Source organism: Camelina sativa, chromosome 16 (assembly GCF_030686135.1).
Source record: "Camelina sativa cultivar CO46 ecotype springtype chromosome 16, ASM3068613v1".
In the NCBI taxonomy this organism is placed as follows: Eukaryota; Viridiplantae; Streptophyta; class Magnoliopsida; order Brassicales; family Brassicaceae; genus Camelina; species Camelina sativa.
The window spans coordinates 22,437,593-22,464,909 of record NC_141895.1 but is presented as its reverse complement, the minus strand read 5'-3'; the positions used below and the strand labels follow the sequence as shown (position 1 = coordinate 22,464,909).

The 27,317-nt window shown below is 38.5% G+C and overlaps 7 protein-coding genes across 7 annotated transcripts; 3 read left to right on the top strand and 4 right to left on the bottom strand.

Annotated features, from left to right (window-relative positions):
• The first annotated feature begins 31 nt into the window (after positions 1–31).
• LOC104751295 (putative phosphoribosylformylglycinamidine synthase, chloroplastic/mitochondrial) lies at positions 32–5,265 on the top strand. The gene is made up of 5 exons (XM_010476032.3): positions 32–341; positions 629–1,049; positions 1,139–1,707; positions 1,799–4,175; positions 4,275–5,265. Exons 1-5 carry the CDS (start codon positions 300–302, stop codon positions 5,087–5,089), a joined length of 4,224 nt encoding a protein of 1,407 aa, XP_010474334.3. The 5' UTR covers positions 32–299; the 3' UTR covers positions 5,090–5,265.
• A 164-nt stretch (positions 5,266–5,429) lies between these two features.
• On the bottom strand, positions 5,430–7,951 carry LOC104751294 (DNAJ protein JJJ1 homolog). Its single transcript, XM_010473210.3, has 3 exons — positions 5,974–7,951; positions 5,828–5,889; positions 5,430–5,721 (listed from the first exon to the last, which is right to left on the bottom strand). Exons 1-3 carry the CDS (start codon positions 7,762–7,764, stop codon positions 5,664–5,666), a joined length of 1,911 nt encoding a protein of 636 aa, XP_010471512.1. The 5' UTR covers positions 7,765–7,951; the 3' UTR covers positions 5,430–5,663.
• LOC104751293 (uncharacterized) lies at positions 7,860–10,704 on the bottom strand. Its single transcript, XM_010473209.3, has 9 exons — positions 10,459–10,704; positions 10,117–10,232; positions 9,978–10,035; positions 9,563–9,712; positions 8,868–9,078; positions 8,708–8,753; positions 8,519–8,630; positions 8,358–8,430; positions 7,860–8,250 (listed from the first exon to the last, which is right to left on the bottom strand). Exons 1-9 carry the CDS (start codon positions 10,550–10,552, stop codon positions 8,004–8,006), a joined length of 1,107 nt encoding a protein of 368 aa, XP_010471511.1. The 5' UTR covers positions 10,553–10,704; the 3' UTR covers positions 7,860–8,003.
• Positions 10,705–10,963: 259 nt separating this feature from the next.
• Positions 10,964–13,369, bottom strand: LOC104751292 (glycine-rich RNA-binding protein 5, mitochondrial). Its single transcript, XM_010473208.3, has 5 exons — positions 13,262–13,369; positions 12,558–12,693; positions 12,390–12,458; positions 12,171–12,274; positions 10,964–11,731 (listed from the first exon to the last, which is right to left on the bottom strand). The coding sequence occupies exons 2-5, from the start codon at positions 12,673–12,675 to the stop codon at positions 11,189–11,191; spliced, it is 834 nt and encodes a 277-aa protein (XP_010471510.1). The 5' UTR covers positions 12,676–12,693; positions 13,262–13,369; the 3' UTR covers positions 10,964–11,188.
• Positions 13,370–13,599: 230 nt separating this feature from the next.
• Positions 13,600–17,364, top strand: LOC104753837 (uncharacterized). The gene is made up of 3 exons (XM_087491989.1): positions 13,600–13,783; positions 13,895–14,701; positions 14,793–17,364. The coding sequence occupies exons 2-3, from the start codon at positions 13,962–13,964 to the stop codon at positions 15,025–15,027; spliced, it is 975 nt and encodes a 324-aa protein (XP_087348115.1). The 5' UTR covers positions 13,600–13,783; positions 13,895–13,961; the 3' UTR covers positions 15,028–17,364.
• Positions 15,183–17,903, bottom strand: LOC104751291 (glycerophosphodiester phosphodiesterase GDPD5). The gene is made up of 8 exons (XM_010473207.2): positions 17,615–17,903; positions 16,986–17,164; positions 16,691–16,874; positions 16,465–16,539; positions 16,252–16,361; positions 15,904–16,122; positions 15,651–15,806; positions 15,183–15,561 (listed from the first exon to the last, which is right to left on the bottom strand). The coding sequence occupies exons 1-8, from the start codon at positions 17,625–17,627 to the stop codon at positions 15,322–15,324; spliced, it is 1,176 nt and encodes a 391-aa protein (XP_010471509.2). The 5' UTR covers positions 17,628–17,903; the 3' UTR covers positions 15,183–15,321.
• Positions 17,904–18,653: 750 nt separating this feature from the next.
• On the top strand, positions 18,654–21,521 carry LOC147925849 (putative LRR receptor-like serine/threonine-protein kinase At1g74360). The gene is made up of 2 exons (XM_087491988.1): positions 18,654–18,834; positions 19,135–21,521. Exons 1-2 carry the CDS (start codon positions 18,735–18,737, stop codon positions 21,393–21,395), a joined length of 2,361 nt encoding a protein of 786 aa, XP_087348114.1. The 5' UTR covers positions 18,654–18,734; the 3' UTR covers positions 21,396–21,521.
• The last annotated feature ends 5,796 nt before the right edge of the window (positions 21,522–27,317 follow it).

Genomic DNA, 27,317 nt, shown 5'->3' with positions numbered 1-27,317 from the left:
TGAGCAAAGAAGGGTACCTCCTAGAAACATTGGGGACCCGAGTTGTAATGTCGGCCCATTGGACCTTTATTGGGCGCAACTTAAAAAAAATGAATCAGAAATTTGTTCTCCTGTAAACAAAATAAATACCAACAAACCTAAGATTCGTTGAGAGGAGGGTGACCAGACAAGAACTGTGTGTCGACTGCCGTACTCTCTCCGAGTCGGAGCTTCTGTCCCATTAAGACAGCAGCAGCACCAAAAACCCTAAACCCCTTTTTTCCTCACATTCTTTTGTTATTCAGGCCATCTCTCTCGCGATGAATACCTCCCAAGCAACTCGTGCGGCTCTGTTCCTAAACGTAAATATTCTCTTACTTATTCTTTTCAAGTGGTCCAAGTTTTGTAGCATCCATTGGTTGGTTGATCAACTTAATTACCCTCGTTCTACTGCTTATACTTATCGTGGATTGATTAGTAATAGTGATGATTTCGACCAGTACTATGTCGAGAATTTGAAGTTGTGTTGATGTTGTTAAGTAAAACGGAGGGAGGTGAATGCAGTAGCTTAGGAATCTAATCTCGTAGGAACTTTATATGATTTGGCATCCTCAATGTTTTCGTTGTAACTAGTTATTGGTTTTTGCAGGGTTCAAATAGACAAGCGATGCTTTTGCAGCGGAGCTCAACCAGTCAATTATGGGGTTCTGTTAGAACGAGAACTTCGCAGCTGTCTCTGAATCGTGCAAAAGCTGTTAGCTTGAGATGTTGTGCTCAACCTAATAAGCCTAAAGCAGCTGTTTCCGCTGGTTCTTTTGTTTCTGCTGATGAGCTACCGAGCTTGGTTGAGAAACCTGCTGCTGAGGTTATCCATTTCTATCGTGTGCCTTTGATTCAAGAAAGCGCAAATGCTCAACTCCTCAAGGCGGTTCAAACCAAAATATCCAACCAGATTGTCAGTTTGACTACAGAACAATGTTTCAATATTGGGCTTGAATCGGAGTTGAAAGATGAAAAGGTCTCGGTTCTTAAGTGGATTCTTCAAGAAACATTTGAGCCAGAAAATTTAGGTACTTTTGCTTCTCATGCTACTTTTTTTCTCTTTGGTTACATAATTCTTTGGGGGTTCTCTGTTATTGATGATTGAGTTCAATTTCAGGTGCTGAGAGTTTTCTTGAGAGGAAGAAGCAGGAAGGACTCCATGCTGTAATCATTGAAGTTGGTCCTAGATTGTCTTTTACAACAGCATGGTCCACCAATGCAGTTTCAATATGTAGAGCATGTGGGTTAAACGAGGTGACTCGTTTGGAAAGGTCGAGGAGGTACCTTTTGTTCAGCAAGGAGCCACTGTTGGAAAATCAAATAAAGGAATTTGCTGCAATGGTACATGACAGGATGACGGAGTGTGTGTACTTTCAAAAGCTGGTTTCATTTGAGACAAATGTTGTTCCAGAGGAAGTGAAGCTTGTGCCTGTGATGGAGAAAGGTCGTAAGGCGCTGGAAGAAATCAACCAGGAGATGGGTTTAGCCTTTGATGAGCAAGATTTACAGTATTATACTAGACTTTTCAGAGAGGACATCCAACGTGATCCTACCAATGTGGAGCTGTTTGATATCGCTCAATCCAACAGTGAGCACAGTCGTCACTGGTTCTTTGCTGGGAACATGGTTATTGATGGAAAGCCAATGGATAAGTCTCTTATGCAGATTGTAAAGAGCACTTGGGAGGTAAATGTATAGCCCTTCAATCAAAAAAATTATTTAGTTTGAAAATTTAGTTCAAATTAATTGACTCTTCTCTTTGTGTTGAATTTTGCAGGCAAATCAAAATAATTCTGTGATTGGGTTTAAGGATAACTCTAGTGCTATTAGAGGCTTTCTGGTGAACCAGCTACGGCCTCTACTGCCTGGTTCTGTGTGCCTACTTGATGTCAGTGCACGTGATCTCGACATTTTGTTTACTGCTGAGACCCATAATTTCCCTTGTGCTGTGGCTCCTTATCCTGGTGCTGAGACAGGTGCTGGAGGTCGAATCAGGGATACACATGCAACAGGGAGAGGTTCTTTTGTGGTTGCATCCACTTCTGGTTACTGTGTTGGTAACCTTAACATGGAGGGATCTTATGCTCCATGGGAAGACTCGTCTTTCCAATACCCATCGAACCTAGCCTCACCTCTACAGATACTCATCGACGCTAGTAATGGTGCATCTGACTATGGGAACAAATTCGGAGAGCCTATGATTCAGGGATATACCAGGACATTTGGAATGAGACTACCAAGTGGGGATAGACGAGAATGGTTGAAGCCGATTATGTTCAGTGCAGGGATTGGACAGATTGATCATACTCATATAACTAAAGGGGAGCCAGAGGTTGGGATGCTTGTTGTTAAGATTGGTGGACCTGCTTACCGTATTGGCATGGGAGGAGGAGCAGCTTCAAGTATGGTTAGTGGTCAGAATGATGCAGAGCTTGATTTCAATGCTGTGCAACGTGGAGATGCTGAGATGTCTCAGAAGTTGTACCGTGTTGTCCGTGCTTGTATTGAGATGGGTGAGAAGAATCCCATTATCAGCATTCATGATCAAGGTGCTGGTGGAAACTGTAATGTTGTGAAAGAAATTATTTATCCACAGGGTGCAGAGATTGACATAAGAGCAGTCGTTGTTGGTGATCATACTATGTCAGTGTTGGAGATCTGGGGAGCTGAATATCAAGAGCAAGATGCGATTTTGGTGAAAGCTGAGAGCCGGGAGATTTTGCAGTCAATATGTAAGAGGGAAAGGCTTTCAATGGCTGTGATTGGAACAATTAATGGGGGAGGTCGCTGTACTTTAATCGACAGCACAGCTGCAGCAAAGTGCAGTAAAGAAGGGCTACCTCCACCTCCACCTGCTGTGGATCTTGAACTTGAGAAGGTTCTTGGTGATATGCCTAAGAAGACGTTTGAGTTCAACCGCATTGCTTATGCACGGGAGCCACTTGATATTGCTCCTGGGATTACATTGATGGATTCTTTGAAAAGGGTTCTGCGATTACCATCAGTTTCTTCGAAGCGGTTCTTAACAACTAAAGTGGATAGATGTGTGACAGGTCTTGTTGCCCAGCAGCAAACAGTTGGACCATTGCAGATCACGCTTGCTGATGTTGCAGTTATTGCACAGACATTCACAGATCTAACAGGTGGTGCATGTGCCATTGGCGAGCAACCAATCAAAGGCTTGCTTGATCCAAAAGCCATGGCTAGACTAGCTGTTGGAGAGGCTTTGACAAATCTGGTTTGGGCACAGGTCACTTCACTTTCTGATGTTAAAGCCAGTGGTAACTGGATGTATGCTGCCAAGCTTGAAGGAGAAGGGTCAGCTATGTACGATGCTGCAATTGCTCTATCTGAAGCGATGATCGAACTTGGTATTGCAATTGATGGTGGAAAAGACAGTCTTTCTATGGCAGCTCATGCGGACGGTGAGGTTGTTAAAGCTCCAGGAAACCTCGTGATTAGTGCGTATGTTACCTGTCCAGACATATCAAAGACAGTGACTCCGGATCTAAAGCTAGGCGATGATAATGGTATTCTCTTGCATGTTGATTTGGCAAAGGGAAAGCGGAGATTAGGTGGATCTGCACTGGCTCAGGTCTTCGGTCAGATTGGAAACGACTGTCCTGATCTTGATGATGTTCCATATCTGAAAAACGTTTTCGAGGGCATTCAAGCTCTCATTGCTGAAAACTTGGTATCTGCCGGACACGACATCAGTGATGGTGGAATAGTAGTAGCAGCTTTGGAAATGGCCTTTGCTGGAAACAAAGGTATAAATCTCGACTTGGCTTCGAATGGAATTAGCCTTTTTGAGACTTTGTTCTCTGAAGAACTTGGTCTTGTGATGGAGGTTAGTAAGAAAAACCTAGACGCTGTGATGGAAAAACTCCGTGGTTTCAATGTTACTGCTGAGATCATTGGAAACGTCTCTGATTCGCCGTTGATAGAGGTAAAAGTGGATGGGATTACTCATTTGAGTGAGAAAACTTCATTCCTCAGAGACATGTGGGAAGACACCAGTTTCCAGTTGGAAAAGCTGCAACGATTGGCATCTTGTGTGGAGATGGAGAAAGAAGGTTTGAAGTCTAGGCATGAGCCTAATTGGAAACTCTCATTTACTCCTTCCTCAACCAACAGTAACTATATGTCTCAGGGTATGATCGCTCTCAGTGAGGTTTTTTTCTTTATTTAGTCATATATAGAGATTATTTTTGCTGATGAAAATGTTTTTTGTTTATTGTATATGCTCTCAGATGTTAAGCCAAAAGTAGCTGTGATCCGAGAGGAAGGTAGCAATGGAGACAGAGAAATGTCGGCTGCATTTTATGCTGCTGGTTTTGAACCTTGGGATGTTACAGTGTCTGATCTTCTAGCCGGAGATATCACCCTTGATCAGTTCCGCGGTATTGTGTTTGTTGGAGGGTTCAGTTATGCGGATGTTCTTGACTCAGCCAAAGGATGGGCTGCTTCAATAAGGTTCAACGAGCCTGTACTGAGTCAATTTCAGGAGTTCTACAAAAGACCAGATACGTTCAGTCTTGGAATCTGCAATGGATGTCAGTTGATGGCTCTGTTAGGATGGGTTCCAGGTCCTCAACTTGGCGGGTCACTTGACACGTCGCAGCCAAGGTTTGTTCACAACGAATCGGGGAGGTTTGAGTGCAGGTTCACAAGCGTGACCATAAAGGACTCGCCATCGATAATGCTGAAAGGAATGGAGGGGAGTACTCTAGGGGTTTGGGCGGCTCATGGAGAAGGACGGGCTTATTTCCCGGACGAAGGAGTCTTGGACCATATGCTTCACTCAGATTTAGCACCATTGAGATACTGTGATGATGATGGGAACATGACTGAAGCTTATCCTTTTAACCTCAATGGTTCACCGTTGGGAATAGCAGCTATATGTTCACCTGATGGGAGACATTTGGCGATGATGCCTCATCCTGAACGTTGTTTCTTGATGTGGCAGTTTCCATGGTACCCAACAAGCTGGGACGTTGAGAAAGCTGGGCCGAGTCCGTGGTTGAAGATGTTCCAGAATGCTAGGGACTGGTGCTCTCAGCTTTAAAGTCATGTGTAGCCAGTGTTCTTATATCTGCAGGATTATATTGTACGTTGGTGTTTTGCAGAGTTTTTGAAAGTTGTCGACAAGATCATATGCTTTTAGTGAGACTTGATGAATGCTTTTTTGTCCTCCACGTTGTATTCAAACTCTGGAAATTAAACATGAATTATTCTCTTTCATCTCTGCTTGCCCATTAAAAATAAAATCTTTTTCCCCACCAAAACAATGAGACGCACAAGAGCAGTTTTGACTTTTGAGATGCCAAACATGGATTTGACAGGTTGAATAGTTAAAACTTATTGTTTACTTCTCAAAGAAAAAAGATGCAATTCTCCAGCCAAGCTTTGATAGAATTCTTCTCTGCAAAATCATTGCTTTCAAACATACAAGCAGTTGGTACACATAGTTTGGTCATCAATTCGTTTGCACTACAACAATGTCAAAACGTAGCTTATTTGCTCTCTATCCCCCTGGTTCATTGTGTCCATGTATAAATTAATCAAAGAATGCAATTCTCCAGCCAATCTTTGGTTCTTCTCTTCATAATCCTTAGATGCACTATAAAATGAGCAATGGATCATCGGGATTTCACTGTCGCATGACCGCTATCAGCCAAATGCTTGTGTAGTTTTGTTCTGCCCATGGTAGATATAAATGGTGAGTCGTCATTTGCATGACAATATGACATACTGCTGGAGAATAAGAGAAATGACAGAAAGAAAAAATATCTAATGAACCAACCTTGACTCAAACTCCTCTCCACATCTATCGCATTCATTATTACTGTTTTTCTTCGCTGTGCCCTGCGTTTTGATATATATGAGTTCCAAGAATTATTACACCAAATATGTGATTAAGTGATGCTACAAGGGGGAGAAAGATTTTACCTTGGTTTTCATTCCTCTGGTGGATTTCTTTGATCTGGGAACCTTCTTGTAATCCTGCGCCTCCATGTCTCGATTTACATACGGAGTAGTATCATCAGCTTCACTGCTCTTTTCCGTTAATCCGCCATTGTTATTCTTATCCTTACCCTTCTTGCTTCTGCGCCTCCGGCCTGTGCTCTTCCTGTTATCATACAGCATTGAATCTGCCTCATCCTTCTGAGAATCCTCAAATGCTCTGGAAGCTGAGTCCGAGGCATTCACATTTTCGTCTGAATCACCGTCGTCTCCAGGTATCTGTACTTTGATGGTATCATCTGCCATTTCTTTTCCAGCATCCTGTTTATTTCTCTCCTCCTTAGCTTCTTTATTCCTACCGGTGCTTTTCTGGTTATCAAATTCGCTGAACTCTGCTGTGTCCGTCTCAATCTCGACTTCAACTTCATCTTCTTCTATTGCTACAGCATTCTTTCGCTTATTCTTCTGCCCAAATACCATTTTCTTGAGTAGACTCATTTCGTCATCGACATCCTCATCCTCACTTTCACTAGATCCTTTCATATCCTCCTCTGCCCCAAAATACTCATCATCTGTTTCATCAGCCTCACCTGAAACTTCCTCCTTAACATCTTCATCTTCACCGTCAATATTAAACCCCTCCTGAAACTTCTCATGCAGCTGCTCTACACTTTCAGATGGGTCCAATATCCCATCAATCTCTTCCTCCTCTGTTTCCTCTTCATAATCAGTGAGTGACTCTCTCAACTCCGCCACTTTCTCTTTGTGCTTCTTCGACTGTTCGTGGTTTTTCCACTGCTTCTCACTTTTGAACTTCTTGCTACAAACAATGCAGTAGAGCTGCTCATTCTTCCTCTCTGAATCATCATCCTCCTCTTCCAATACATTGAACCCTGCCCCTTCCTCCTCTCCCTCTTGAGCCTTAGCCCATTCAGGCTCCTCGTAGTTCATAGCTCTCTCCAATCTCTCCTTCTCCATCTTCTTCTTCCTCTCCCTCTCTTCCTCCTTCTTCTTCTCCATCTCCGCATTCTTCTTCACCATCATGTCAATCACTCTCTTGTCCCTCTTCTTCACAAACTCTGCCAAACCTCTCACAGTATCATTATACTCTCTCTTAGCTTTCTTCCTCAGCTTCTTGTTCTCCTCCTCCATCAACCTTCTCGATTTCCGGTTGGGTCCAGCCACCACATCATACTGATCAACCCAGCAGAAATCCATAAAAGTGCAAAAACCTAACCAGTAATTATAAAACGCCGTCACCTGAGCGTAAGGACTCTCTAGATTCCCCATAATCGGAGCTTCCCTCACAGAATCCATCCTCAAACCTAACGTTCTCGCGAACTTAATCTCGTTTAGGTAAACGCTGTTAAACACATCGTAGAACACCTTGTAGAATCCTTTCCCTGTATCTGAATACCCGGAATACACAGTGGTAGAGAAGAAAGCGAATAGATCCGGAACAGAGCCGCCAGGCATTCCACCTGATTTCGAGCCACCGGCTGAGCCATGGTCAGCGAATAGAATCTGAGATCGGTGAGAATCATACCAGGCTCGTTCCTTGGGATCGGATAGAACCTCGTAAGCGTGAACGAGCTCTTGGAACTGCGCGGTGGCTTCAGCCTCAGATAATCCACCGGCTTTCATAAGCTTGTCGGGATGACGCTGTAGGGCTAATCGCCGATAAGAGGATCGAATCTCGTCCGGCGACGATTCCTTGCTGATTCCGAGAACCTCGTAGTGACATCGTTTCTCCGAGCGAGACGACGAAGACGCCATCTCCTTGTTTCTTTTTAGGGTTTAGACTATTTTTGTCGTTAGTCTTATAATTAATTTCATTCTTTATCTTCAGGGCTTTTAATATAAACGGAAACTAAAGAAAAGTATCTTATTAAAGAAAAGATCAGATTGTTGTTAACAGTAGTGTCCTAGAAGAGCAAACAAAGCATTGAAGCCATTTACAGACAAGTTTGTGAATGCTCCTCGCTCTTTCTTTATACTTGGAGACAAGAATCTCACTAATTCTCACCAACCTCACGCACTGAAGAAGTAGAAGATGTTTTCCTCTCTATGCTCAAATTTGAGACGACATTGTTATTGTTGTTACCTTTCTCTCTGAAATTATCTCTAAGGAATTCAACGGCCATGAATGTGAGTGCTGAGGCTGGAATATACCACATGACCCTTGGGACACTTCCCCGGAAAAAACCCTCTGGACCTTCCTTCCTCCATATCTGCCCAACTGCATCCAGCCATCCCTTGTACCTACAATTCAACGAGATTACCAAGTTCAATCAAAATAAATTCTTCAATCTTATTGGGATGGCTCTGTTTAGATGATCATTGGAATCTGTAAAGAACATGAGACATACTTGATCGTCGATCCTTGCACTTGCAGTCTTGTTTTTACAACATCGAGTGGAGTTGTCAGATATGCGCTTAGTCCTGGAGAGACATTAATTAAACATGGGTCACTATGCTGGATGAGCTATTCGAAACGAATTCTTTTATAACTCATCTCATTCTAACGTACCACCAGCTAATCCTCCCAATACGAGACCCTCTATCGAACTGTTGACTCCATACTGTGGAAACTTTTTCTTTCCCTGATCTGTTAGATCCTTTAATGCTTCATAGAACACTACCTGAGAGGGAAAACAGAACGAACATGAGAACAAGGACCCTAAGATGAATGGAGGTAACACTTTCACTGGAGTCATACCATAAGACCAGCAAAAGGCACATCCCTCGCTAGTGTAGACCAATATCTGTCAGCAGAGAAAGGAAATATAACTATTACATGAGTCTCTTGACACGATTGCGACAATTAGAGTGATGTATATCCAATTTGTATCATAATAGCCTGAACAAAAATAACATACCCAGCATACAGTCCTTTAGGCCCTTGCTCTTTCCATATTGAGCATCCAGCTTGGAACATACCAGTATAATAACCATACATGTCACCTCTTGGTTTCACCGGAACACTGTTTCTCGAAATAAAAGAGCTCCAGGAGCTACTCGTTCCCTGAATTTGCATCCGCTGCTTTATGACTTCACAAGGAACATATACGAACGAACCAAGTGTGTCACCTGAAACACGGGAAGAGGCAGAAGAATACAAAGGAATCAGAAGCTTTATAACTTCAGATAAATCTAGGTTTACTTTCATTTTCAATCTTTTTGGATATCCCCTCATGAAGGGTATGAAAAACATACAGCCACAATTTTTCATGATGATATCACAACAAGGCCAGTCAATGACGTCTCATGATAGAGTAATAAAAATTGCAGATCTACATATTCTCAAGTACGCAATCAGCAATTCTTGCAACCTTAATCTTGTGTGGTTTGGTGAAAACCTGGGTATTATCTATTAATGACCCACCATATCCGTAAGGTAGAATCATCACATGTCTGATATATGATTCTTCAGCCAGGTGATATCAAGTTTCATTTCTGCTGCATGCTTGGCATTCTAAGTCAATTTGCAATTAAATGGACATATGTTTCCCTCCTATCTTTACAATTATTTCAATGATAAGATGACTGTGAGAGAGACAGTTAGATAACATACCAACAGCTCCTGCTATAAAATGGGCCCAGTGCCCTGCTAAGCTGGGATGAGACTCTTCGATCCATTTCTTTGTGGACTCAATAAAACCAAAGTAGGTTGCTCCAGTGGCAAGAGATCCAGTGACTCCAGGAGCAATGCCCCTATAAAAGCCTAAAATAAGGTCAGTAGCAATATATTTAAACAAAGAATACGGACCATAGATAGTTTTCTGTTCCAAGTTTGCAGCACAAACATGTACAGCATAGACTGTGTGTTGCTTAGAACGATGATAAGTAGGAGAATGAATCACACATAGGCATGCCTCAAGAAGAGAAAAGAGGGATACATTTCACATTTTACAAAGAGAATGGAATACACAATACAGCCATACTTGAAAGCTGAAAGAAGATGAAGTAAAAGCGTATGGATGAAATACCTTTCAATCCATCACCAACCCAGACAGTCCGGAGCATTTGCGGAATGCTCTTTTGCCTCTGAAATCAACAACAGAACACGATTAGAGATGATGATACACTCCCAAAAGGCCACTCAAAGTGACGTCTGGTTAATCATACCTGAGTTGCATTCATGATAATCTGACTCTGAAGTCTGGTTTTGAGAGTATCAACAGGATGCATCATCCCTTCTCCAAAAGCTCCAGCTAAACCTCCCCATAAGAACTCTCTCCAAACTACATCAATGATTGAACGTTAGACTAATTGACCAAGACTTGCAACTACTGAATTCCGACGAAATTGAAAAATCAATGCCACTGAACATGATCCAGGTGTTTATCACAACAATCACCAGACGAAATCTCAACCTTTCCGCTAAAAAATAGTCATCGTTTCAGCGTAATCATGATCATCAATCAAATCTACAACGATGAAGGCGAAGAAGAGAGACTCGTCGCTTACCGAAAAATTGATCCGGCGTGGCTTTGATTTCGACGCTCTTACGATAACTCAGAGGAGGTTGCTCATGGCTCGAATCGGAGCTCTTCTTCGCCATTTCCGTTACTGAAGCTCCTCGAACCTTCCAAGAGTTGTTTGTTAGGGTTTATGAGGTTTTAATGAGAAAGCACAGTTGCGCTTCTCCCAAATTCGCCGTGACCGGCGACGAATAACCAATTTGTGAACCGCAACGATTTACTGAAAACAATTAAAAAATTAGTTTTTTATATTTTCAGAAAAAATCTTATGGGTAAAATTGTAATTTCATCAGTTCATAACTCTTCTCCAAGAAATTAACAACATAATTAAACGAGAGCCGTAAACGAAATCGGCGGCGAGTTTTCCCGTGTATACACTCTTCTTTGATTTTCTTGTTGCAATTGCAAACCAGTGTAGATTGGATCGTCTTCAATTTTGAGAATCTTGTTAAATCATTGAATTAGTACTCTTTTAGTAGAAGATCTTCAAGTGTTATATAAGTTATTACAGTTTTTATTATTTGGCCTCAAATGTCAGTAAACAAGAAAAAAAACGCGACCAACAATAGAGGTTTCCTACATGATAAAACAACCACAAACGTCAAAAGTAGATAGATATTAAGAAACTTCCATTAGTTTCAGAACATGACTGAACCCGATAAACAAAAGTTTCAGAACTGACGCAAACGTAGGAAGGCTCAACATTGTAGAGAAGACTAGGCTCTCTTAGCAACATCACCATCGTCAGTATGATCAAACCCATCTGGACCATTCTCTGTTTTACCGTTCTCTGCATCACCAAATTGATTGTCACTGCCACCAAATTGTTCATCTCCCCCAAAACCGCTTTCAAGCTGATGATCCGTATCGTTGCCTAATGGTTGGTTGCTGCCAAACTTTTCATCAAAGCCTGCATTAGTGGAGCTGCCTTGGGTAAAGTTGTCACTTCCACCAACACCACCTGCAACACCATATCCACCCCCACTGCCAAAATTGCTTCCATAACCACCACCAACGGCATTGCCACCATATGGAGAGTTACCTCCATAACCACCATCGTTTCTACCATAAGAAGGGTTCCCTCCGTAGCCACCAGCACCACCTCCATAACCAGAACCTCCCCCGTAACCACCGGCATTGCCTCCGTAACCACCATCTGGAGCACCATATCCACCACCAGGACCACCAAATCCCCTTCCTCCAAAGCCACTTCCTCTTTCAGTTGCGTAATTCACCCTAATTCTCCGACCATGAAGGTCCTGTATGCAAGCCACAAAAATAAACAAAAAATGACGAATTGACAATGCTAAACAAAGAAGGTACAGTTTTACCGTTTTCTGAATCATCTAGTCTCGACACAACAAAGCTTTTTTCTTTTGTAGTGAGATTTACAATCTACAAACAGAATGATATATTGCTCCACAGTTCAGCTCTTCATTAAGAAAGAGCAAGTCACTGCTTAACGGATGAATAGTATTTCAAGCTAGATGATGACACCTACACCATCTATGTTGCCAACGATTTGAAAGGGCAAAAACTCAAGTGTTCTAGAAACATGGCTCGACAGGGGACAACCGATTTTTGAAAATGGTAAAAATTACAGAACAAGAGACTGGGCCAGAAAAGGAAAAGAAATGACAAAGGAATAAGTCACACGACACTTGAGTATCAAAAGACGCTGCAACATTTGTTTGTTACCTGTCCATCCAATTGCATGGCATTACTAGCCTCCTCGCTTGACGTAAATGTTACGAAAGCAAAGCCCCTTGATCTGCCAGTTTCACGGTCCACAATAATTTTCGCTGCGATTAATAAACTTAGTCAGTTGCCAAGAGTAAAACGACGAAAATTATTCAGAAGCAAGTAGGAGTTAAAACTTAAATGGCTAGAATTTTGCAATAACATAAAAGAAGATACCATCAACAACTTCTCCATATTTGCTAAAAGCTTCTCGTAAGCCAAACTCATCAGTGCTGTAGGAGATACCTGAAGCAACATAGACAATTTTGAGACAAACAAGCAGAGAGAAATAGAACCAAAAAAAAAAAGTACTCTCTCACACAACGGAAATAGAGATGTAATCACCTCCAACAAAGACTTTCGACGAAGACATGCAACGGATGGTCTGTAGCATTGAGCTAGAGGCAGTGACATGAGAGCTGGTCTGACTAAATATCCTTCCAACTTTACTTAAGAAAGCCATGTTGAGTAAACACGTATTCTGGAAGCAAATGAAAGAGCATTCACTTAATGGTTAGATAAATTAAAGACATACCAAAATATAGATAGCATCTTCCGAAATCCAGAATCATAAGAGAAAACTCATGAATAAATACGTAAGACCCATCAATTCAATCGTCAATAAAAGTAAGAAAAATGACTTCTTTCACAGAATAAAATCAAGCACAATACAAGAAAAATACTTAAAAATGATCTGTTCTCTTGTTTTGCTATACGTATGAGACACAATATCAGATTACAAAATTTCTAATTCCAGCAACAAACATCAGTTCGAAGGTGAGAATTTCACAAAAAGATTAACAAAACCATACAAAGGTCAACTCACTAAACCTCATAAATCGCTTCATTCAGTAGTCAGAACCATGAAATGAAACGTCAATAAACACATCTAAACTCCAAATCAGGCTTGCAGACGAGAATCGCAAACAAAAATATCAACAAACAGAAAACAATCTAACTTCGGATCAACGAATGACACATCAGAATAAACAAAAAAAATCGAATCCATCCATAAAAATTCGAAGAATCGACGAGAGACAGTAACTCACTCTTTAGGGTTTAACGGAGATGGTCTCTCTGGAAGCGTCTTTCAATTCTCGCCAGTAGTGAAAACCCTGAAACCAATGTATACCAGAGAGGCTTATGCTAAAGAGTTTCGGTTATCCTGTCCGTTGATTTATTTGTCATTCATCTTGACCGTTGATTTGGATTCACCCGCTGATTTGAGTTTTATTTTGACCCGGTTAGTATAAACCAACCAAATTGAGTCTAAACCGGAAACCGGATTAAAATGATCAAATCTTTTTTATCTTTACTTAGCAAATGGCGAAAAATAGTTGATTATTTTCAGTAAGCAAAAAAAAAAAAAAAACTCCTTGACGCGTGCATGTCCCTTTAAACTCTCAATCTCCAAATTCCAAAACCCCACAAAAAAAAAACATCTTCTGTAATTTTCTAAAATTAAATCTCTTGTGTTGCTTGTGTTCATCGTCTTCATTGTCATCTTGTGAAATTTTCTAAAATTAAACCTCTTGTGTTGCATGCTTGTGTTCATCGTCATCTTCTGAAACGTAAGGCTGATTAAACCTCTTCGTAAAATATCATTAATGTTTTTTCTTTTCTTTTCTTTAGATGCATGAAATCCATAGTTAATTCTTTGTCTTTCTCTTATTACGTTGCAGATTGAAAACAAATTGGCAAGAAATAGTTAAAACCCAAGAAACAAATTCTTACGGTTTTTTTGGAATCATGGAATCTCAAGAACAAAGTTTTTTTAACCCCACGAACCAAAACGTAGCATCTAAACCAGAGACAGAAGATCCAATCTCACGACTATCTTCTTCTTCATCCTCGTCTTGTTCTTCTATAGAAGCCGAACCAAGACCTGATCAGAATCTAAACAACAACAACAACGTAGATCAATCTCCTCCGATACAAGTCATGGAGAGATCTACAAACAACACAACAACGACAACGACAACGACCTCGAGCCCTACTACACCTCCTTACAGGATCCCTTCACATGTATTCGCAAGAACAACCTCTACAGCTCCAGTTGAATGGAGCACAATGTCCAATGAATCTCTCTTCAGCATCCATATGGGCAACAATAGCTTCACCGGAGGAGATTATTTCAAATCGGGAGAGCTCACGTTTCCTCAGCCTCCTTCACCAATTAGTCCTCCTTTGACTTCCCCTTCACCACCCCCTCCCCAAAACACAAACCAAGGAGGAGCTGGGAGAGGAGGAGGAGGAGGAGTGGTGGCTGAGGCCAAAACTCCGGTGGATATAGGCAAAAAAGCAGCTGAAACAGACAAAGCTTACCGCGCAAGTAAAGAAGACGAACAAAAAGCTGCAGCTAGTATAAGAGAGGTTATCATGGCTAATGAAGCTGCTAACAACAACAACAACAACAAAACGAATAAACTGGATCGTTCTGTTTCTCGTCGCTCTGAAGATTTCAGCCTCAAGTCTTTCGCTTTTCCAGTGTAAGCAATCAAACTTATTACAATCATCTGTTTTCATGTCACCAAATAGAAATGTGTTTTTCTCATTTTTTTCTGGTTGCTCATTACGTAGATTGGGGAATGCAGACAAGGGAGGGCTGCAAGGTTCCACGCCTCAAAATAAGCAGAGGAAGCCTTCGCTGCCAGAGACACCAAAGATTTCAAATGATGCGGCTGGTGGAGATGAAGGATTTAAGAAAGAGGAAGTTCCTAAATCAGTAGCTTCCAAAGCAGAAGCAGATCGTGCCACTAATCACAAACCCAAATGGCTGTCTTGCTTCCCTTGCTGCACAACCTTCTGCGTCTAAATGAAACATCTTTCTGAAGGAATTGAGTTTGATTTGTGTACTATCGTTTCAGTTTGATAGAATTCGTTTTCTTCTTCTACGTATTATAGAAGTTTGTTCCAAGATTGACAAAAATCGTTTTTAACTTTTGTGTCTTGTGAAGTAAACAATTACAGTTTGATAAGGTTGTGTCTTTTTTTCTTTGATTTTATCTTTAAGACTCCTCTGCTTCTTAACAATTGTGTTATCATTAAGAATTTATTCTACACAATTAATGGGAAACAATAGGTTTCTGATAGGTGTTGATGTGGAACTTCAAGCCTTTGCATAAGGGAGGACCAAAGAGGCAATTTGACTCAGAAGCTGTCGTGGGGACTTGGAGGTATCAGGTAATGGAGATGTCCATTCTTGAAAGTTATGGAGGCTGCCTGTGAAATCAGTGAAGAGCCCATCAACTCCAATCACATTAATCCAGTAGTCGTACTCCTTATATGGGTCTTGGCTAAAGTTTAAGTGTAAGAATTCGTGTTCATTCCTGTACGTATATGGATGCACCTGAATTTGTAACACAAAGAACATGCTCAAGATGTTGTTATTAGCATGTGTAACTGAATCTCACTCTCCAGATAAATCTTGAATCCTACCTGTAGATTATGTGCATGAGCTCTTTTGACCAAATCTGTTGGGGCTAGCATATAGTTGTTATTTACTGGAACAACTGTATCCTTCCATGGTCCGATCCCCACAACATATTGCTTGATGTAGTTAAAATACGCATCTGATGTGATTTCTGCGTATGTCTGGAAAGATTTGCAAGAAGGAACGATCAGTCACTTTTACTAGAAGCAAAAGAACTTTCAAGAATAAAGAAAACAATATCAAGAGCAGAGAATTGACCTGGTTAGTGTCTTGCGTTGGCATGGTAACGTCGTCTATTAGAAGGACTTTAGGCGAGTCTGTCAAATTTGATATGTACACGAGTGAACTTGGTGCAAATGACTGAATAAATAATGGTTTTTCCAACCACTTCTTGGACAGATATGAGCCTCCATACCCATACTTCTTAAGCGTGTCCACAACTTTATCCTCAAATCTCTTACCACCAGGCCATTTGACCTGCAAATATATAACAGTGATAGAAGCAACGGTTAAGGTTTCACATTCAGGGGAAATGAAAGCCAAATGGTAATATGAGGCTTTTTAAGTAGAAGTAGAAGTCAATCTTGGAAGAGGATTGTGACTCACATGCTGGTTCATTAAAACAGGATTTTTGATCTCAGGATAAATCCCAACAACTCTTGGAGCATCCCGAGCAATGGCAATGAATTCTTCAAATGTAATGATAGGGTACTTTCCTGGAATACAAACAAGAGATGGTCGTGGTTAAAATACTCCCTGTACCAAGCGAATTTATACTTCTTTCAACAGCTAAATCTAGGAAAGAAAGAATTATCTAACCGTTATATTGCTGGTCTCGAAAAGCATATCTCTGTTTTGTACGTAGTGTCTTCAGTTCTTTGAGAGTAAAATCAACTACAAGGAATCAAAGAGGAACCAGTTGTTAGCAAATATCTCAATAATAAACCAACTTGAAGCTTTTTTAGATGCTACTCTGTGCAGTTGTTAAATGAGTTTATGTGAATGCTGAAGCAAATGAAACGATGAAAATTAAAAGGTAACTTACAAGGGAAAAAGCCAGTGACATTGAATCCTTGCACCTCATATGTCTTTTTACGATCAGCAAACTCCTTGTGGGTGGCAACATTGGTTGTTTCGTCAAGGATAACATCATGGAAACATATAAGGACACCATCTTTGGATGATAAGATATCTGTTTCTATGAAGTCTGTACCCTCTTCAATTGCCCTCTATCAAAAGACAAAAAAAAGTGGTTTAGAGCAACAATACTCTAGGGAAGAAGATCCATTTCAAATAAGCAGAAGGAGATTAATTAATCAAGAAAGGGGAAATGGTAATACCAAGTAAGAAGCTGCAGTTTCTTCAGGGATCTCTCCGTTGGAACCTCTGTGTGCGATGTTATAAGGACGTGAAGTCTGAAGTGGAAGCTTAACAGTGTGAGGTTCTTTACCAGGGAGTGGGTAGAATGGCCTCCCGGCACACAGAGTAAGTAGAGATAGCCAGATCAAGGGTAAGCATTCTGTAAGTAAGATCACCAATAACCACTTTGTATTAGACTTCACTTTCTTACAAGCCTCGGTTTTATACTTCAAAACAGAAACACAAGCCAACAACAGATAATAAAAAAAAAAAAAAAACCCAACCTTTAATTTTTTTTTTAACTTGTAGTGGAACAAGAAACAAAGCCAAATTAGGAATAAACAAATCCAGATCCTTTCTTTCTTTTCTTCTCAACCTATTCTCGCTGCTATACAGTTTTATGGATGAACAAGAAAGTCAAAAGGGTAATGATAAGTGTTTTGCAAAAATCCAGTTTTACGAGGAAACAATGAATTAGACAAATTTCTTCAACAAATCCGCAAAAATCTAATGCAATAGAAGCAATCAATCAAGTTTACAATCATACCCAGATGGAGAATATTAGAAACACGATGAGAAACCCAGAAAATAAACAAGAAGGGTAACATACTTGCAAGAATCATGACGATCTTCCTGGATCGATCGGGATAGCTTCGTTTGATCCGCTTTCTGTTTTTGTCTCTTATCCGACTCTATTGGTTCTTGTCCATTTACTTTATAAAGTGTGTTTTTATAATCTGTCTCTATAATGAATTGTTATGTATGTATGTCACACTCTTTCTTACACACCATTGACCTCTCCCTGTCCCTGCGTTTGGCTTACCGTTCTTGGGAGAACATATTCATATATCCTTTGTTTTCAATTCACATTCCCCCGAATATTCCATAGTTTTTGGTTTAGACGACTTTTTTAATGTCCAGATAACTTAAAAAGTATGTACTATTTACCAAGCAACGCCTCTCCTTGTCAAAAATTGCAAACTAAATCCTCCCGTCTCGTCTTCTTTTATATTCCCGCAAAATTGGCGATCCATTATCACTTTCATTCACAGTGGCGTTTATTCGCTTCTACTCATTCTGCGTCTCGCCGGAATATACCTTTTTGACGCCCAATCGCTGTCTCCATCCGGGTAGAAGTTGGGGACGACTGATCAATCTCTGCTCCGGGTTCATTCGAAGGTCCGGGTCGACCCAATTGATGGACCGCGATAATGGTATTGGTAGCCACTGTTTCATGAGGATTTTAGGTTTTCTTTGGGCGGAGGGGAAAAAAATACAAAACGGTAGCGTTTGGTGTTGGCGGTAACGTCGTGTTATATTAAGCCACATCAGCAACAGTTATTGTTGGTACTGCGGACAAATTGATCCCATTAAACGACAGCGTTCGAATCTCGGCACAAGCAAGCTCTGTTTCACAGTTTGGCTGTTCATCTTTTTTCAAACGTTAAATTACATCTTTATTTCATTATCTTATGTCGTCTTATATATGTTTGCTAGTAAGAAATTTCATATGAAAACGATACACATATCCAAAAATATGATGATAATTTTATACCAAAGACTTTGGCTTTGTTTGGCAATACGAGTCTTCTTCTCATGTGATTCAAATTTCAAAGTAAACGATAGTGATCACTAACGTAACGCTACGTATGTCACACGATTTTTAACTGGGACTTAGAGTTTGTAGATATACAACTATTTCCTTCTTATTCTTCCAATGATAGAAGAATATGTGGAGGATAACGAAGATGGCAACCCGCGTGAAAATGGCAGATCGTGATTTTGAATCAGTTTTCTTGGTTTCTTTCTTATTCTCTACTCTGATCACTGGTAATTCTTCACCTTTTTTTTTTTTGTTAATTTTCCTCGAGAATCATACGTGTTTGGTTGAGTGCTTTACCTTAGTTTCTGGATTCATATTGTATACTAAAAGTGTTTCCAATGATGAAGTTCAAGTATAGCATTTCTAAGATTTACATTGTATTGATGAATAATAACATATATCAATTTCCTCTGTTTGACTAACAAGATAACATCGTTTGCACATATTAACTACAACGATCATTGATGATTTTTGTTGTCAACTTTTTAGCTTTCGTTTTCTGTGTGATTGATTGTCTTCTGTGGCAGCCGTAGTAGTGGCTGGTGATTATCTGGACAGTGATAGAGAAGCCTTGTTAAACCTGAGATCGTATCTAGAATCACGGAACCCACAGAACAGAGGAGTCTATACAGAATGGAAAAGGGAGAAGCAAGATGTGTGTAACTGGCCTGGGATCATATGTACACCTCCTCCGGGAAGTAGAGTTACAGGGGTCAATTTAAGTGACTCCACCATTTCAGGTGCTTTGTTCGGGAACTTCTCTGCCTTAACGCAGCTCACGTATCTCGATTTATCTAGGAACACAATCGAAGGGTCGATTCCAGATGACCTGAGCCGTTGTCACAACCTAAAGCATCTTAATCTTTCTCATAATATCCTTGAAGGAAAGCTTAGCTTACCTGGTTTGTCAAATCTTGAGGTTCTTGATCTGTCGGTGAATAGGATTGCGGGTGATATCCAGTCTAGCTTCCCATTGTTCTGCAACAGCTTGGTTGTTGCAAATCTGTCGACAAACAACTTTACTGGCAGAATCGAGGATATCTTCGACGGGTGTAGGAATATCAAGTATGTTGACCTCAGTTCCAATGGATTCAGTGGCCAAGTGTGGGCTGGGTTTGGGAGGACGGTCCAGTTTTCAGTTGCTGATAACTTTCTCTCCGGGAATATCTCAGCTTCCATGTTCAGGGGGAACTGTATTTTGCAAGTGTTGGATTTATCTGGCAACATTTTTGGTGGGGAGTTTCCAGGCCAAGTTTCCAAGTGCCAGAATCTAAGTGTATTGAATCTGTGGGGAAACAAGTTCATAGGGAACATTCCAGCTGAGATAGGTTTCATATCCTCTCTCAGAGGTTTGTACTTGGGGAATAATACATTCTCTCGAGACATTCCGGAAACTCTCCTAAACTTGACCAACTTGATATTTCTGGATTTGAGCAGAAACAAGTTTGGAGGAGACATTCAAGAAATATTTGGGAGATTCACTCAAGTTAAGTATATGGTCCTGCATGCCAACTCATATGTTGGAGGCATTCGTTCTTCCAACATCCTCAAGTTGCCTAATCTTTTAAGGCTAGATTTGGGCTACAACAACTTCTCGGGAGAGTTACCTGCTGAAATTTCCCAAATCCAAAGTTTGAAGTTCTTGATCTTTGCTTATAATAACTTCAGTGGCAACATACCACAGGAGTATGGGAACATGCCGGGGCTTCAAGCACTCGATCTCTCCTTTAACAGGCTGACCGGTTCAATACCAGCTTCATTTGGAAATTTGACCTCTCTTTTGTGGCTGATGCTTGCAAATAACTCTCTATCAGGAGAAATCCCTCGAGAGATTGGCAACTGCAGGAGCCTTTTGTGGTTTAACGTGGCAAACAACCAGCTCTCTGGTAGATTCCATCCTGAATTGACTGAAATGGGTAGTAATCCTCTTCCAACGCTTCAAGTGAACAGGCAAGATAACGACAAGATAATTGCTGGTTCCGATGAATGCTTGGCGATGAGGAGATGGATTCCAGCAGAGTTCCCTCCTTTCAACTTTGTATACGCAATTCTTACCAAAAAGAGTTGCAGAAGCCAATGGGACCATGTTCTTAAAGGGTACGGTCTTTTTCCTTTCTGCACTGCTGGTTCCAAAGTACGCACACTCAAAATTTCAGCCTATCTTCAGCTCAGTGGAAATAAGCTTTCAGGTGAGATTCCTGCAAGTATCTCTCAGATGTATAAGCTAAGCACACTACATTTGGGTTTCAACGAGTTTGAGGGGAAACTGCCTTCAGAGATAGGACAATTGCCTCTTTCATTCCTCAACCTCACCCGGAACAATTTTTCAGGCGAGATTCCTCAAGAAATCGGAAATCTTAAGTGCATGCAGAATCTTGATCTATCTTACAACAATTTCTCGGGAAACTTTCCAACGAGTTTGAATAACTTGAATGAGCTAAGCAAGTTCAACATCTCATATAACCCTTTCATTTTTGGTTCAATACCAACAACGGGACAAGTAGCAACCTTTGACAAAGAATCCTTTTTTGGGAATCCGTTGCTGGAGTTTCCTAGTTTCTTCAACCAATCAGGGAACAACACTTTGAGCTCAAGGGAACCAGATAATGGAAGAGAGAAATACGACGAAGACGACGAAGCTTCTATTGACATTGTGGTCTTCTATTGGAGTACTTTTTCATTTTATATGACTGCACTCATTGGCAATCTTGGACTTCTGTACTTCGATTGTCCTTGGAGTCGAGCATGGCTCCGCCTTGTCGATGCTTTCATCGCCTCAAATAAATAGATGTTTTGTTAAATCCTTCAGCTCAGTTCTTGAATATTTCTCTTTCAAGCAAGAACTTAAATTCACTTTACCTCTGTAACAAGTATACGTGCTTTAAATTTTACCTGGCATGGCTATTGGTTTTATTATGTGGAGTCTCTACAATATGGATTGAATCTCATTGTATAAAGTATGGTTTCAAAAGTTACTAACTCACCAGATCGTGACACGTGTTAATTTCAAAACTTACTAACTCACCAGATCGTGACACGTGTCAATTTCAAAAGTTACTAACTCACCCGATCATGACAAGTGTCAATTTTACATAAATTTCTAATTTTAAAAGAAAAAAATCTTTAAAAGAAATCTTTTAAACAAAAAAATAATTCATCAAACATGTATATTATTAATATTATTAATCAATAAATAGGGAATAACAAATCTAAAGCGAATAGCACAAGTTATGTAAAAAGAATTGTTATTTTTGAAACGTAATAGGACAACTAATTAAAAAAATAACATTATATCTACATAAATTTACATGTTTCTATCGAAAGCTTTAATATTTGATTTTTTCTTGATATAATTTTGATTATTTATTGTGGGTCTTTTATTCGTGAAGGTTCTTCAATGGAAGCTATCATATGCAATGAAATGGAATTAAAGTATATAAATCCGGCTAAATTAATCGAGGATGGAGATACTGATTGAGGTTCCAAAAGTGATTCTACAGATAGTAGCAATATAAGTTTCGAAAATTAGTCGATGGTTGATGTTTCTGGTCAAAATCTAGAGTTTTCTCTTCTGGATAATGTCAATGATTTCGGTACTGAAACAAAAGCTACTTGATCGAGTAATTGAGAAGCGATTTTGAAATTTAGGAAGTTAGAACTGTAAACGTTTTAAAATTGGTTTCAAACCGGATTTATGTGGTTTTTTTTTATCGGATTTGGTTTGTAAACCGTTTAAACCCAGGTATATAGAGAAATTTATGAGAATTTTTGATTGGGTAAAAATAAGTTGAGGACTTACGATTCGAGAATATTTGAGACGAGGTCATAGTTCTAAGTAGTTTTGGTACAATGCGATACTTCTGAGGAGTTAATATATCATCGATCCTTTAACGTGATTATGACATATATCATGTTTTTGATTGTTTATAAAGTTTTTATTTTGATTTGTTTATAATTTTCAAATTTTTAATTTTATTATGTTATATTAACTTTCTTTCAATTTCTCAGTAAAAAAACTTTTATTGGAATGGTCATAAAATCATTGTACTCAAGTAGATAATTATCACCAGTTGTTCATCCAAAATATCTTTGGAGTAAAAAAATTTGTGGTTAAAAAAATTATGTCACAAAACAATTTTAGTAATTATAAGAAGTATAATTATGCCAAAATGAAAGTAAAGCAACATAAAATTTGTTTAATTTGTTTAAAAGACATTTTAGGTGGTGATAAAGAGTATACTTTAACAATAAAATAATTTTGGGTGTGAGAGCATATTTTTAATGGTAAAACATACAGTAAAATTGTACATCGTTATTAATTATGTGTTGTTTTGATGAAATCTTTGCATGTAAAATATTTTGTAATAAGTTGTGAAATGTTTTTGAAATTTGACAATAATAATATTTGTAATGATAAGTGTTTGGCAAAATTTTTGGTGGGGTAATTTAACTTTAGATTATTATAATAATTGTTATAATATATTTAAAATATAAAATATAAATAATTGTATGAACGTAAATACAAATATGATTTTTTTCTCTAACTAAAATTATTAAAATATTTTCTTCAAGAAATATTTTTTTATATTTTTAGAAAATTGTTTAAGGTTTAGAAATTATTTTCTTCAATAATTTTGAAACCCGCACATCATACGAGCCCTTATCTAGTCTCTATAATAAAATGTCTGTTATTTGGGCAAATATTTGATATTGCTGATGTTATTGTTGGGACAGCTATATGGAAACAAAAGTTGTATTGAGAAAGAAAGGAAAGCTCCCTACTTAGACTAATGACACAAAGAGCGATTGTTGCCGATGGAAGGGCGTTGAGTGCAATGGTGTGATGTTTTTCACAAGAACTACTCTCCTAAATCTATCTTTGTTGCATCCCTTTGAAGAAGTTGGAACTCTAGACTTATACGAGTTCTAATTCAGTGGCTTATTTGATGATGTGGAAGGGTTACTTTCCCTAATGGTTGGTTACTTTTAACATTCTAAATCTTAGTTCATTGTTTCCAATCCATGATACTTAAAACACTTTATGATGTTATTATGGTACTTAAGAAATTCTCTGTTTTTGCATTAATTGGTTGAAGCTATGCTGTAATCACATCAAATGGTCAATTACACTCCACAGATTTGAAAAACTTGGAACTGCTGTACTTGAGCATGAACAGATTTAACGGTTCCATACCTGAACGAGGTAGCTCCTAAACTTGGAACTTCTTCTATTTTGTGTTCGTTCTTAATGGTACAAAAAAAGGAAACAAATGCAGATTCTTTCTTTCTTCTCAACCTATTTAAGTCACATCAGCAATTCAGTTACTGTTGTTTGGATTGGTCATTAAGTTTACTAATTTAAAGTTAACTATTTTAGTTGAACTAATTTAAGACAAGCCGATAGTGGGGTGGCTATAAGCCTATAATAAAGATGTTCTTTTAGGGAGATGATCACACGTTTTTAGCATATGATTCAAATTAATTTAGTTAACATAAATTTCAAAGAACTTACCTTGGTAAAAAAGAATATAATCAACCTAAACGATTCGCAATCGGACTTTTTTTGCAATCTCTTTTTATCTTATTTTGCTTGGTTGAATTTGAATCGTTTGCTAATAACGAGTAGATGACCCGACTTAACGAAGGCATTTTTTATTTTGACTAAAACAGTCCTAGTTCCATTCAAAGAAAGCCACATCAGCGATTCTGTAGGCTTTTTCATCAAGTCTAGTTGTTTACATGTAACGAATAAAGCCAGGTTAATTAAAAAATCATAAGAGGCATTTTTAATTAAACCGGAACCAATAGAGTTGGGTTACAAACCGGATGAAAAACTGATTTAGCCAATTCATCGGCTACCGGAAACGCTACGTCTCGCCAAGATTATCTCGGAAATCAACTAGACAGTTGAGTTTACGACTCAAATACAGAAAAGAAATCTATACTAATAAAAATTAGGAGCTATAAAATCCTAAGGCCGTCCAGATAGGATTTTAAACCTCCAATTGTGATTAGACACTTCACTAATTAACATTTTTAAAATCTCCAGAATTTTCTATATTAAGAATTATTTTAAACAACCAATCAGGATTTAACATGTCATTCATTAACATTTTTAAAATTTCCAGAATTTTTTTTAAAAAGGAAAATTTTAAATTTATGGAAATAAAAGAACTATGCACAATATCCCAAATCAGCTAGAAAATTTTTAGACAATGGTTCAGAACCAGTATAAATAAGATTAATATGCTTCCAACAACGAATGAGCATGAAATCTTGATTTATCAGGCGTCCAAGTTTAAAAGTTTTATTTGGTTTGATCCAGTTTTTTATTTGATCAAATTAAAACTTTAAACAATTTCAAAAAAATATTATAATATTTAAAAAATTTAAAAGTTTCAATATTTAGCTTTTAAAAAGTTTTTAAATATTATAAGTTTTGAATTTTAAAAGTTTAAAATATTATAAATATTGAAAATTTTTAAAAAGTTCAAATTTTATATTTCGAAACCTTTTCAAAGTTTAAAATATTATAAATATTGATGCAAAACATAAATTATCTTATTTATCTACATTTCTGCTTTTTATTTCTTATGAGTTGTAAAACATATTTTTGTGTATTCTTTTATAGATGAGTTGATATTCTTTCATTAATTTTTTATTTTTGGGTCTAAGGAAGAAGGATTGACATCGCAAGACCTTAATTTGATGTTTGATTCAAATTTTGAGGTTTAAAGAAGAAAGATGGACGAAAAACACACATGTTTTATTAGCTATGCATAGGCATGACCAGGGTTACGGTTGTCACGGTTAAGGTTTATTAACCATCAGTTATGGTCATAAATTTTTGTAACCTTAACCAGAACCGTTTAACAAACGGTTAAACGGTTACCTTTAAATACGGTTACGGTTCAAGCGGTTACTGTTATATACGGTTACAGTTATTTGATAATATGATACGGTTGATATTATTTGATGATATAATATAATTGATATTATTTATTTATAATTAATATGTTCTTATAGTGTACTAATATTTCTATATATCATATGATTCATATTTAATAAATAATTATTAGTATATTTTATTATGTTTTTAAAATATTATAAACCAAGTAAGGATTTTGGTTTGAGAAGTTTCTAAACGCATGGATCTAAAACGAAATAAGTATATGGATAAAATTGTCAATAATTGAGTGTATGTGTTGACTATGCTGGTAATCATGAATTTCACAAATTTTATGAGAAAATAAATGATTTTGTTCTTGGAGTTTGATGGGTTAACTAGTTGCGTGATAGTCTAAAAAAGGTTTCTCAGTAGAAGAATGTGAAGAAGTTGACGAGGAAGAAGAAGAAAAAGAGTATAACGAATAACCAAACGGTAAAAGTTACGATGACAATTAACACAAAATTTGACAATGAAAATGACAAGAAAGAATATGAAAAATAAGAAAATATTGAATAAAAAACACGAAAACTTAGGTGGTAGCGATCAATTAAATATGAAAACGAGTTAAATTCATGATTATAAAATTGTTTCGTTTTGTTGGTGGTCAAAGAAAATGGTTTATGATATGTGAGGTCATCAGTCTGATTTGCCTCACCTGGACATCAAGTTAAATTTATGATTTCTTTATCAGATTTGATTTTATAACACAACTGATTTTTATATTTAAAAAAATTATGTATCTGAAATTTAAATTTTTTCCTTAGTACTAATTTTTATTTTTTTTATGAGATAATATTTTATTACCGTAATCAATCATATATAATTTTTATCAAAATATATCAAATAAATCAACGCTACGCGCGGGCTCAAAACCTAGTATTAGTAAAAGATAGAGATAAATCGAGGATATCGTGGAGAATCCCGTAAAGCTCCTGTTGGAGTCTCTGAATTTATGGCTTTGATCAGCATCTGTGAATCGAAAGCCAAAGAGAGTTTATTGAAGCCCAGATCTAGGGCATGTTGGAGTGCCAGGGATAACGCGATCACTTCTGCTAGGATTGGAGAGGCTACGTTTGACGATGCGTCTTGGTTCGTAATCTCGAAAGATCGTGAGGAATTGCTGAAGATCCAACTGAACCCTGCATCCTGAGATTCTGATTTCCACGCTGTGTCGGTGAATCATGAGATAGAATCCAAATGGAGATCTGGTCTTTGGCCTTCTCGCCTGGGTTTTGTCAGCTGGGATTGCGACTGTTGGGCAGAAAACCATTCCCGAGCACTTGAGATGGCCTGAGTCACAATGTCTTGTGGTAGGTTTTGTTTCTACTCGAAAATCTTTTGTTTCGCGAAGTCCAAATGTTCCAAAGTATCCAAGGAGCCAAGGGTACATTACCAATGCCTAATGGTGGGAGATTAGTGCAAGAGTTTACGAGTTCTAGTCCCTTCTGTAGGTTGGTGATGCGGTGGGGGTCAAAAGAATTCTTGTATGGAGTTTTTCCCGAGACCTGAACAGCAAAAGGGCATTGGAATAAAATGTGTAGAGTTGATTCCGCTTGAGAGCAATGGGGACACGACACAGGAGGATTCACTCCTCGGATCTTTAAGTTTTCCCCAACTGGGAGGGCATCATGCATAACTTTCCAGAGGAAGAACTTAAGCTTAGGAAGGCCTTTAATGTTCCAAATTTCTTTATACCAGTCAAAGGGGGCTGAGACTTGATGGTTGAGTGTCGGATCTTTCTCAGTTTGAGTTGCAGCCAAA